Source organism: Entelurus aequoreus, linkage group LG10, assembly GCF_033978785.1.
Source record: "Entelurus aequoreus isolate RoL-2023_Sb linkage group LG10, RoL_Eaeq_v1.1, whole genome shotgun sequence".
NCBI lineage: Eukaryota > Metazoa > Chordata > Actinopteri > Syngnathiformes > Syngnathidae > Entelurus > Entelurus aequoreus.
Window position 1 is genome coordinate 20,796,597 of NC_084740.1, and position 12,500 is coordinate 20,809,096.

The window sequence follows — 12,500 nt, forward strand, 5'->3', positions numbered from 1 at the left end:
AAAACAATCCATAAACTCACATGGAAGTCACCTGACGGTTCCACCACCAACCAGATTGATCACATCTTGATCAATGGAAAGTGGCCCAGGTCTCTCCAAGACGTTCGAGTTTATCGTGGAGCCGATGTCAACAGCGACCATTACCTTCTAACAGCCATTATCAAGCTGAAACTAAGGAAAGCGCAAAAGCGGAGTCAACGTAGGAAACATCTTGATGTAGCCAAACTAAGATGCCCCAAGACCAACAAAGAGTTCTGCCTGGAACTGAAGAACCGCTTCAGTGCTCTCGCCAAACCTGCGAACGAAGACTCAGACACCCAAGGCAAGTGGGAGAACATCAAAAAGTCTTACGTAGGGGCAGCCACCAAAGTCTTGGGCTATAGAAAGAGAGGGAACAAAGAATGGTTAACACCTGACACCTGGCAAAGAATTGAAGAAAGAAAACAGCTGAAAGCCAAGATGCTTAGCACAAAATCACACAGGCTCCATGAGCAGGTCCAGAAAGCCTACAAGGAAAAGGACATAGAGGTAAAGAAGAGTGCAAGGAGTGACAAAAGGGCCTTTGTTGAGGATCTAGCAGAGAAAGCTGAGTGTGCAGCTGCACGGGGTGAGTTGAGTACGATTTACAAGATCACAAAGCAACTCACAGGCAAGTACAACAGCCAGCCGGCCCCTGTTAAAGATAAACAGGGCAACATCCTCACCACTGAGAGTGACCAGATCTTGAGATGGGTTGAGCATTTCCGTGAGGTACTCAACTGCCCGGAGCCAGATGATCCTGCCAACCCTTCATCAGCAGAAAGTCTCCTTGACATCGAGACCACCCCTCCAAGTAAAGAAGAGGTCAAATTTGCCATCAAAGCCTTGAAGAATGGGAAAGCCGCCGGCATAGACTCTGTCTATGCAGAGATGCTGAAAGCTGACCTTAACACCTCTGTCAATGTGCTTACTGATCTCTTTAAAGACATGTGGGAGAAGGAAGTAATACCTCAAGACTGGGACAAGGGCCTGATTGTCAAACTCCCCAAGAAAGGAAACCTCCAAAATTGTGACAACTGGAGGGGCATCACGCTGCTATCAGTACCATCTAAGGTCTTCTGCAGGATTTTACTCGGCAGAATCGATTCCACTATTGATCAGAAGCTACGGCAGGAACAAGCAGGGTTCAGGAGAGGAAGGGGCTGCATAGATCAGATCTTCGCTCTGAGAACATTATCGAGCAGTGTGTAGAATGGAACACTCCTCTGCACATCAACTTCATCGACTTTCGCAAAGCTTTTGACAGCCTACATCGTGACACCCTATGGAAGATTGTTGGGGCCTATGGAGTTCCTCCAAAACTAGTCACTCTCATAGGGATGTTCTACCGTCACTTTGAATGCAGCGTCATTGTTAATGGTGAGCCATCTACATGTTTCACTGTGGAGTCTGGTGTGCGGCAGGGGTGTGCTATTTCCCCCATTCTTTTCCTGATTGCCATAGACTGGGTCATGCGGAATACAACCGACAGACCCAGGGGTATCCAGTGGACTTTGTTCTCCCAACTTGAAGACCTAGATTTTGCTGATGATCTTGCTGTCCTTGCACCAAAGCACATCCATCTGCAGGAGAAAACTGACAGACTGAACAAATTCACCCAACAGGTAGGGCTGAACATAAATGTGTCCAAAACACAAGTGATGTGCATTAATGCCACTCCAGATGTACCAATCACAGTGAATGGACACGCTCTCGACTATGTTGAGAACTTTACCTATCTGGGAAGTCTCGTCAGTCAGGACAACGCTGCACAAAAGGACATTAGAGCAAGACTCGGAAAGGCACAGGGTGCTTTTGCTAGGCTATACACCATCTGGAAGTCCAAGCAATATAGCTTAAGAACAAAGGTCCGACTTTACAACAGTAATGTAAAATCTGTATTGTTGTACGGAGAGTAACATACTACGACATGAAAAAAGTCGAAGCCTTCCACAATGGATGCCTCAGGAAACTCTGTCGAATCTTCTGGCCCGAGAAAATATCCAATGCACATCTATACAAGAAGACCAAGTGCAACAGTGTGGTGCTAGAGATTAAATGCCGCCGATTCCAATAGCTTGGGCATGTTCTGAGGATGGACCAAGACCGTATCCCCAAGACTCCACCTGGGAAAAGGAAGCAAGGTCGGCCCAAGAACACGTGGCGGCGTACGGTGACAGCTGAGCTGAAGGAGATGAACCTAACCTGGGGCGAGGCACAGCATGTTGCTCAGGACAGGTCCAGATGTAGGCAGATCGTCGAAGCCTTATGTCCCGCCAGGGACGAAGAGGATTAAGTAAGTAAGTAATAGAACAACGACGATAAAGATCGCAACTTTTGGTATCTGATAAAAACAACCCTTGCCCCTACCGGAAGTAGCGTGACGTCACAAGACAAAGGATTCCTCACAATTCCGCTTTGTTTACAATGGAGCGAGAGACATTCGGACCGAGAAAGCGACGATTACCCCATTAATTTGAGCGAAGATGAAAGATTCGTGGATGAAGAACTTTAGAGTGAAGGACTACAGTGTAGTGCGGAGTGTATCTTTTTTCGCTCTGACCGTAACTTAGGTACAAGCTGGCTCATTGGATTCCACACACTCTCCTTTTTCTATTGTGGATCACGGATTTGTATTTTAAACCACCTCAGATACTATATCCTCTTGAAAATGAGAGTCGAGAACGCGAAATGGACATTCACAGTGACTGAACATGTAAATACACGGTTAATAATTTTCAGCTTTGCGAAGGTAAAAAAATAGAAGCTAACTTAGCTACAGAGCTAACGTGATAGCAGGCTCAAATGCAGATAGAAACAAAATTAAAAAAAACCCTGACTGGAAGGATAGACAGAAGATCAACAATACTATTAAACCATAAACATGTAAATACACGGTTAATAATTTTCAGCTTGGCGAAGCTAAAAAAATAGAAGCTAACTTAGCTACGGAGCTAACGTGATAGCATCAGTCTCAAATGCAGATAGAAACTAAATTTAAAAAAACCCTGACTGGAAGGATAGATAGAAGATCAACAATACTATTAAACCATGAACATGTAAATACACGGTTAATAATTTTCAGCTTGGCGAAGCTAAAAAAATAGAAGCTAACTTAGATGTGGCGGCGGGCGTTGTACGCTTTTGACGACACCCCGGCCGCCATCAGAGTCGGCAAGAAACATATATTTCCCCAAAGTTACGTACGTGACATGCACATATCGACACGCACGTACGGGCAAGCGATCAAATGTCTGGAAGCCAAAGCTGTACTCACCGTAGTGAGTCTGCTATCTTGCTCAAAACACAACACAACCTCCTGGTGTTGGTGTTGCTACAACCAGCCGCTAATACACCGATCGCACCTACAACTTTCTTATTTGCAGTCTCCATTGTCCATTAAACAAATTGCAAAAGATTCACCAACACAGATGTCCAGAATACTGTGGAATTTTGTCGAAGAAAACAGAGGTATTTGAATTGGGTCCAAACACTTCCCTTGACCTCGTGACGTCACGCGCATACGTCATCATACCGCGACGTTTTCAAGTGGAAGTTTCCCGGGAAATTTAAAATTGCACTTTATAAGTTAACCCGGCCGTATTGGCATGTGTTGCAATGTTAAGATTTCATCATTAATATATAAACTATCAGACTGCGTGGTCGGTAGTGGTGGGTTTCAGTAGGCCTTTAAAACATTGCCAGAACAGTTATTACAAATTAATTAATAGAAAATAAATTAGTTTCCTATGGGGAACATTGTTTTAGAAAAGCCTGGCAGTCAATCAGCATCTAGGAACAGCTTTGTTTTTAACGTTGGAGGTTCTGCTAAATGTATCACTGTCAGTCCTTACCATTCATCTCCAAGTAAAAGGCTGACTGGTGTGGCTTCTTCACAATTCCACTGTGTTGTTGCAAAGCTACTTTAAGTCAAATCAAGCCTGTTTTTCTGGTAAACAAAGGGCCGCTCTTTCCGCTCTGTGCGGATATTGCTGCATACAGACATATTTTATTGTGACAGAGTTTCGACACAGCAGCTGTGGAAAGAATGCATGTCAGGCAAGTAATTTAAACAAAACGCGTGGCAAATAAAATGATGTACTTTCATATGGTGGCCGCTGTTTAGGATTACTCATATTAACGGCTTGTCGCGTAACTGGCTTTTCTCAAATCACGTTCAGAAAAAGTTATCAGGAAGAAAATGCAGCAATTATGCAAGGGACTGCAGGAGTCAAAACAAATGACACACAGTGTGTTTTGGACCCCCCCTCACACATTCCAATCAGTTGCTTGCGTCAAAGCTTCAAGTGAACACTATCTTTGCTGTCGTACTTCCTAACAAAGATAACACACAGTTTTGTAGACAGTATCACTCTGTTTTACGACACCACTCTGCCGACTTTAGTCAATGTTTTATGAATGGGCTTTGTCAGTGGACTAAAGGGGGTGGATCCGACCAATGTCTACTAAGGTGTGTGTGCACTAAGCTTTGTGTTTAGTTAGACTGACTGACCCGCGAGTGCAGACACAAGACAATGAAACCTCTTTTTTGCACTTTTTCCAGAATAAATCCTGGCAGAAGTTGAAGACCATGGTGCACTGGTCCCCCTTCGTCGTGTCTTTCAAGAAGCGCTACCCTTGGGTGCAGCTCGCCGGCCATGCAGGTACGGCACACACACACACGAGGCGGGTGCATGACCGCTTCCACACAGGCTTTAATCGTTAACTGCTTGTGTCCACCAAACCGCAGGTAACTTCCAGGCTGGGGAATATGGTCGCCTGTTAAAGCTGTACTGTGAGTGCGAGCAACAATGCCTGCAGAAGTTGATGAAGGACACGCTTCGGCCCTATGTGCCTGGTTATTATGGTGTGGTGCAGAGAGATGAGCAGGACTATAACCTCATGGATGATCTGCTGGCTGATTTCGACTCGCCCTCCATCATGGACTGTAAGATGGGCAGCAGGTGAGCGATCATGTATGAAATCTGCAGTTAGTATAAGACCGTGTTTTTCAACCTTTTTTGAGCCAAGGCACATTTTTGCATTGAAAAAATGCAGAGGCACACCACCAGCAGAAATCATTAATAAACGAAACTCAGTTAACAGTAAAAAGTCGTTGTCGCAAATGTTGGATATGACTTTAAAGCATAACCAAGCATGCATCAATATAGCTCTTGTCTCAAAGTAGGTGTACTATCACAACCTGTCACATCACACCCTGACTTATTTTGAGTTTTTTGCTGTTTTTCTGTGTGTAGTGTTTTAGTTCTTGTCTTGCACTCCTATTTTGGTGGCTTTTTTCGGTATTTTCCTGTAGCAGTGTCATGTCTTCCTTTGAGCGATATTTCCCGCATCTACTTTGTTTTAGCATTTAAGAATATTTCATTTGTTTTTTATCCTTCTTTGTGGGGACATTGTTGATTGTCAAGTCATGTTCGGATGTACATTGTGGACACTGTCTTTGCTCCACAGTAAGTCTTTGCTGTCGTCCAGCATTCTGTTTTTGTTTACTTTGTAGCAAGTTCAGTTTTAGTTTCGTTCTGCATAGCCTTCCCTAAGCTTCAATGCCTTTTCTAGGGGCACTCACCTTTTGTTTATTTTTGGTTTAAGCATTAGACACCTTTTTACCTGCACACTGCCGCCCGCTGTTTTCGATCATCTACAAAGCAATTAGCTACCTGCTGTCACCTACTGATATGGAAGAGTATTACATGGTTATGCTGCCAAGCCCTGGACAGCACCGACACTCAACAACAACACATCATTTGCAGAATATAATTACTGATTTGCAAAACATATATTTAACCCAAATAGCTCAAATTAGATCATCTTCCACAGCACACACTAGTGTGAAAAACACTGGTATAAGATAATGTAACCTTTTATACACTTAAATGTTTGCACTCTAACCAAAGCCCTTAGTTTTTTTGTTTAGAATCTATCCATCCATCCATTTTCTACCGCAAATATTAGGAGCAAAATTAATCTCAGCTCAGTTCAATGGACATCAAAGGGTATTTAGCTTTTAATAAAAGGGGCCTGTGATGAATTTAGTATTTTCTGCTCTGCTGGATACTCGTGTTAAACAATGCCAAAGCATCAAAGAGCTGTTTTTTTAACACAGGTTTGAATCGATCGGACAGTGTGCAGGTGTACCTAAAGTTGTGATCGGGTGAATTTATAAAATGTTTATGAAGTTTATTTTTGGACCGTGTCTGGAAAAGGGAGACAACTTCAATAAATATATTCAAACAGTGTACATTTTCAAAAGATACATTGTTATACTATTGGAGACGGTGGGGCGTGGTTTCATTTGCAATCTGGAAACACCTAAAAAAAAAACGGAACATCTTGCAGACTGATTTAAAAAACGGGTTACAAAAGTGACGGGGGAACAGAATTTAAGCAACATTTACACCAAAGCATATCCGAAACATATTATCAGGACTACAAGAAAGTGTTTTAATTAGAATACAATCATCATACAGTAGGTCCCTTTTAAAACCTCTAAATGCTTAGTGGCCACATGCGTGGACAGCACCTTTTAGCTCTTATTTCCAAAATTGTGTACACTACTGAATTGGGGTCTTATGGCCGCTTATGTGGACACTTATACTGCCATCTGGTGGTGTCAGAAGAGTATAACATACAATAGAATATGGGGGAAAAAAGTGTAAAAATAAGAATTAGCATGTCACTAAACATGAAGTACACGATTGTGTACTTATGGACTAAGTACATCATATCAAAAGATGATTCTTAGTTTTTATTGTAATTAGGGTCCAATAAGCCCAAATAGCAAAGAGAAATAAAAAAAGCATGTAAACAAACCGCTTAGGCCTTAAGAGGATAAACCAACTAACCTGGACAATAAAGAATCTTGGAAGTCTTGAAGTCATACGTGTTATTACTCACTACATTTTACTGAATTTATGTTTTACACAGTATTGGTCAACCTATTTTTACATGGTATGCAGCAAGAATGTAGGTCTTATGCTCAGTGGCCTCGTGGTTAGAGTGTCCGCCCTGAGATGGGTAGGTCGTGAGTTCAAATCCCGGCCGAGTCATACCAAAGACTATAAAAATGGGAGCCATTACCTCCCTGCTTGGCACTCAGCATCAAGGGTTGGAATTGGGGGTTAAATCACCAATAATGATTCCCGGGCGCGGCCACTGCTGCTGCTCACTGGTCCCCTCACCTCCCAGGGGGTGAACAAGAGGATGGGTCAAATGCAGAGGACAAATTTCACCACACCTATCATTGGTACTTCAATGGTGGTTACTTGTTTACACTTGCATGACATCTAAAATCCTATCTCTCGTCAGTATCTCACAAAAGGGAGTACACAATTCTACTATTTTGTGTAAAAACATGTCTTGGTGCTTTGAATGTGAGTCACTATTCATCAAGGTCATTGTGTTCTCTGGCATTGAATTGGTCTTAGAAGATGTTTCGCTTCGTTTTTTGAGCATGAACTGATGAAGCCTGTGCCGACGAAAGGTGAAATGTTTTCTTAGACAACCTATAACAGACCAGGGCAAAATACGGCCCATATGCGACCCATTAAGATTTTCAATCTGGCCCGCCAGACGTTCGACATCATTTTTTAGACCTTTAACATCAAAACAATAGCCGCCATTATGATGTGCTGTTTTTAAATGATCTAGGTCACAGCAGCTCAGACCAGGAACAAAGCAGAGTGGGCGGGGTATGTTTTCAGAGCCGCCAGCCCCAAACACTTGTGTCAGGAACAGATGCAGAAGCAGATTTTTACATGATAATATATCATATTGTAGGTGTTTATTACACTTTGCATTCATACTTTGCTGTTTTTTACATTTTTGTTGTGTTTTGCTTGATTGTCAAAGATGTCTATGGAGGAGCTGGTCTGAGAAGTAAAAGAGGAGCAATGTTAATATTCAGGGTTTTATTGTTTATAGTTAATATTGTAAATCCCACTTTCTTTATTTTAATGTACATTTTGGGTGTCCCGTTGAGTAAAAAACTTTAAAATTCCATTCCGATTTTTTAAGGCGGTCTGTCATAACTTTTTTAGAACTCTTTTGGACATTGTGACTTTTGGTATTAGTGCTTATGAAAAAAAGGGAGCCAAACACACATATTGTACAGCAGATTTTTACAGCTAAACGTGTATATATCATTTATACACACATACACATTGGCCCCACAGACACATTTTTTCTCTCAATGTGGCCCCTGAGTCAAAATATTTGCCCTGCTCTGACCTATAAAGTCCAGTTACAAACAAGGCGATGCCCTTAGAATCACATATGCATAAGAAAGCAGCGACATACAAATCAAACGTATCATTGATTCATATTAAAAATGGTTGACTTTTCTTTCATCAGGACCTATCTGGAGGAGGAGCTGATGAAAGCGAGAGAACGTCCACGTTTGAGACAGGATATGTACGAGAAGATGGTCGCTGTGGATCCCGGGGCGCCGACAGTGCAGGAGAGAGCTCAACAGGGCGTCCTCAAGCCCAGATACATGCAGTGGAGGGAGACGATCAGCTCCACGGCGACCCTGGGCTTTCGCATTGAGGGCATCAAGGTAAGAAGATTGCACTGCCAAGTAAATTAATTTTTAAAGACTGATAAAAATGTTCCAGTCCATCAAGTTGCCACACGCAAGCAAAGCAGTTTATAGGGGACATGTTACAGTATGTAAAACCAACTTGTTATTAGTGTAACGGAGGCCAGCCATGTGTATGAGTGTGCTGCTCGGGGTTTTTAGCCCAGTGGCTAACACACATACTGAACCTCTCAATCAGGGGACGTGGGTTTGCGCCCCGCTCGGAGCGGTGGCAGTAAGGCAGGGGTGCACACACTTTTTCTGCAGGCAAGCTACTTTTCAATGGAGGGGATCTACCTCATTGATATATATCATTTATATTGATTTATATATATATATATATATTAGGGCTGCAACAACTAATCGATTAAAATCGATTATAAAAATAGTTGCCGATTAATTTAGTCATCGATTCGTTGGATCTATGCTATGCGCATGCGCAGAGGCTTTGTTTTAATGTAAAACATTTTTTTTATTTTATTTTATTTATTTATTTTTTAAATAAACCTTTATTTAGAAACTGCACCATGTACAAACAGCTGAGAAACAATAATCAAAATAAGTATGGTGCCAGTATGCTGTTTTTTTTCAATAAAATACTGGAAAGGATAGAAATGTAGTTTGTCTCTTTTATCCGATTATTAATCGATTAATGGAAGTAATAATCGACAGATTAATCGATTATCAAATTAATCGTTAGTTGCAGCCCTTATATATATATATATATATATATATATATATATATATATATATATATATATATATATATATATATATATATATAACATTTTTATTTATTTATTTATTTTGCCGTTTTTGTTCACATGTTAAAGGTGTACAAAATACAAGCATGTTTAACACATATAGATTCCTTTCTTTCATGAAGACAAGAATATAAGTTGGTATGATTGTGATGACTTGCATTGATTGGAATCAGACAGTAGTGATGATAACCTCCACATTTTCAAATGGAGGAGAAAAAAGTCCTCCTTTCTGTCCAATACCACATGAAAGTGCTTGCTTTTTGTTTGTCCAGCTTCCATACTCCTTGTTATACACTTTACAAGAAATACATTGGCAGCAAACTCCATAGCTTGCTAGCTTGTGTGCGCCAGCTTTCTGAGACTAGGGCTGGGCAATATGGCCTTTTATTAATATCTCAATATTTTTACGCCATGTCACGATACACGATATATATCTGGATATTTTGCCTTAGCCTTGAATGAACACTTGATGCATATAATCACACCAGTATGATGATTCTATGTGTCTACATTAAAACATTCTTCTTCATACTGCATTAATATATGCTCATTTTAAACTTTCATGCAGAGAGGGAAATCATAACTAAGTCAATTTACCAAAAGTGTATTTATTAAACAGTTATTAAGCAGTGGCACAAACATTCATGTCATTTCCAAAACAGAAAGTGCAGATTGTCAGAGACATTTTAAAACAAGCTATTAGTGCACTTTTTGTGCATGATGTCACTAAGATGACATATCAAAACAACACTAAATTAAAGTGCACTTTTTGTACAGAACGCCACTACAATAGTTTAAAACAAATAAAGTGCACTTTTGTGCATGATGTCATACAAGATATTTAAATACTGTCAAATAAAAATGAGCTGCATAATAGGAAATCAAATAGTGTATGTCCTTCACTATGTGGTAGGTTCCTGCGGACGTTATCTCCTTCTGTTGATGACTATTTGTTTCATACGCTGTTGATGTGGAAATGGTTGCTTGGGCATTTTGTGGGTGTGGCACCGGCCGGAGATGTTGACATGCAGAGTTTCAAGCACTCCTCATTCTTTAGCGGGTGACTTTCCAAATTATGCTACATTAGTAGTGCTGCTACTTTTTGTAGCAACACTTTTGCCGCATACTTGACATATTACGGTTGTCTGTTCAAAGCCAAACCACCGCCAGACGATGGACCCCCTGCTGTTTTTCTTGGGAATTAATTATTCTTCCTTCATTTGTTACCAGATTCGCACTTTCTCTCTCTCGTATTACCACCCTCACCGCTAGCATCACAGCTAAAGTTACCCATGCTGCTACCTCTCTGCTCGGCAAGGGCGTATGACGTTGCACGCGTGACAGTATGTGACGTATGTAAGAAGGTGCGCTTGTTTTATGTCTCTGTGAGAAGGAGAGACAAGAAAGAGTGAGAAGAGCCTGTAGTGTAATGCCCGCAGCTAAAAGCAACTGCGTGAGAACGTATACTCCAATATCACGATATAGTCATTTTCTATATCGCACAGAGACAAACCCGCGCGATATATCGAGTATTTTCGATATATCGCCCAGCCCTATCTGAGACTCTTATTTTGTTAGCGCAGGCAGGATGAAGCAGGGCTTTTATTGTGAAGATAGAAACTGTGCAGTTGGTCTTTAGAGTTTTGGCGGCAGGTACGGCGAGTCTGTTGGAATAAAAAGTGTTTCTCGCCTTCCTGTCGGTCATTTTTTCTTAATAATGATCTGGCAGCAGCCAGCGTCATCTCACAAGACCCTCGGGTGCCGTGAATGTCAATCAAGTGACCAAAGTGACGTCTTGCTGAAGACTGATGATCGCTCATTTTTAGGTCTATTTTTTTTATGCCTGGTTGGTAATGGACTGACACACCCTCCACCATCCACCGCTAGCTCGCCATCCAAATAATGGGCACCCCTGCAGTAAGGGCAGTAAGGGAAGATCGCTACATTTGCACAAACAGTATTTGTCCCTTTGTCTTGCCTGCTCAGTAATCAAAAGGAAAATAAGCAACGTGTTATGTTTATGTTAGTTCAGTATGTCAAAAACCGTGTCTTTCTCAGCGCCCTCACACAAAGTTTCTCACTAGCAAATCGACTTCACTGAACCACTACAATGTCAGAGCTAAGCTAAGTGTGCAAACATTGTCACACGTAAAAACAACATTTATCAGCCATTCCTGTGGGGGCTCCAAATCTTAGTCTGGCGCACAGAGGAGCTCTGTGTACTGCGCCAAGGCTGAGTGTAGTCTATAATATCTTGACTTCAGGGCTAATCCATTTTTTTCCCTCCTGGTGTACAAATGCTGCACAGGCTGCAGTTTTCTGGATGAAACTTGTATCGCGACACGCGCTGAGCTGCTCACACATCAAGTCTGCATGCAGAGGCTAAAATCGGCTGCTCTGAACAAGATAGTTGAGACAAGGTTGATCAAATGTTTAATCATTGCGGTATTTTGACCAAACAAACATGTTCAGAATCAGAATCAGAATACCTTTATTGTCGTTGTATGGAAACAAGGAAATTGGACAGGAATCCAGCCCAGTGCTTTTAAAACAACCTACATAAAATAGTCTTAGGACAACAAACAATAATTTTAAAAAAAATTAAATTTAAAAACTAGGGATGTCCGATAATGGCTTTTTGCCGATATCCGATATTCCGATATTGTCCAACTCTTAATTACAGATACCGATATCAACCGATACCTATATATACAGTCGTGGAATTAACACATTATTATGCCTAATTTGGACAACCAGGTATGGTGAAGATAAGGTCCTTTTTAAAAAAATTAACAAAATAAGGTAAATAAATTAAAAACATTTTCTTGAATAAAAAAGAAAGTAAAACACTATATAAAAACAGTTACATAGAAACTAGTAATTAATGAAAATGAGTCAAATTAACTGTTAAAGGTTAGTACTATTAGTGGACCAGCAGCACGCACACTCATGGGTGCTTACGGACTGTATCCCTTGCAGACTGTATTGATATATATTGATATATAATGTAGAAACCAGAATATTAATAACAGAAAGAAACAACCCTTTTGTGTGAATGAGTGTGAATGAGTGTCAATGGGGGAGGGAGGTTTTTTGGGTTGATGCACTAATTGTAAGCGTAT

At 41.1% G+C, this 12,500-nt stretch overlaps 1 protein-coding gene across 1 annotated transcript in view; it reads left to right on the top strand.

Moving 5' to 3' along the window:
• LOC133658357 (inositol-trisphosphate 3-kinase A-like) overlaps positions 1-12,500 on the top strand; it is a 78,010-nt gene that overhangs the window by 57,629 nt on the left and 7,881 nt on the right. Inside the window, exons 3-5 of the mRNA XM_062060278.1 lie at positions 4,583-4,682; positions 4,769-4,982; positions 8,389-8,593. Coding sequence (XP_061916262.1) covers positions 4,583-4,682; positions 4,769-4,982; positions 8,389-8,593 — 519 coding nt within the window. The remainder of the gene's footprint in view (positions 1-4,582; positions 4,683-4,768; positions 4,983-8,388; positions 8,594-12,500) is intronic.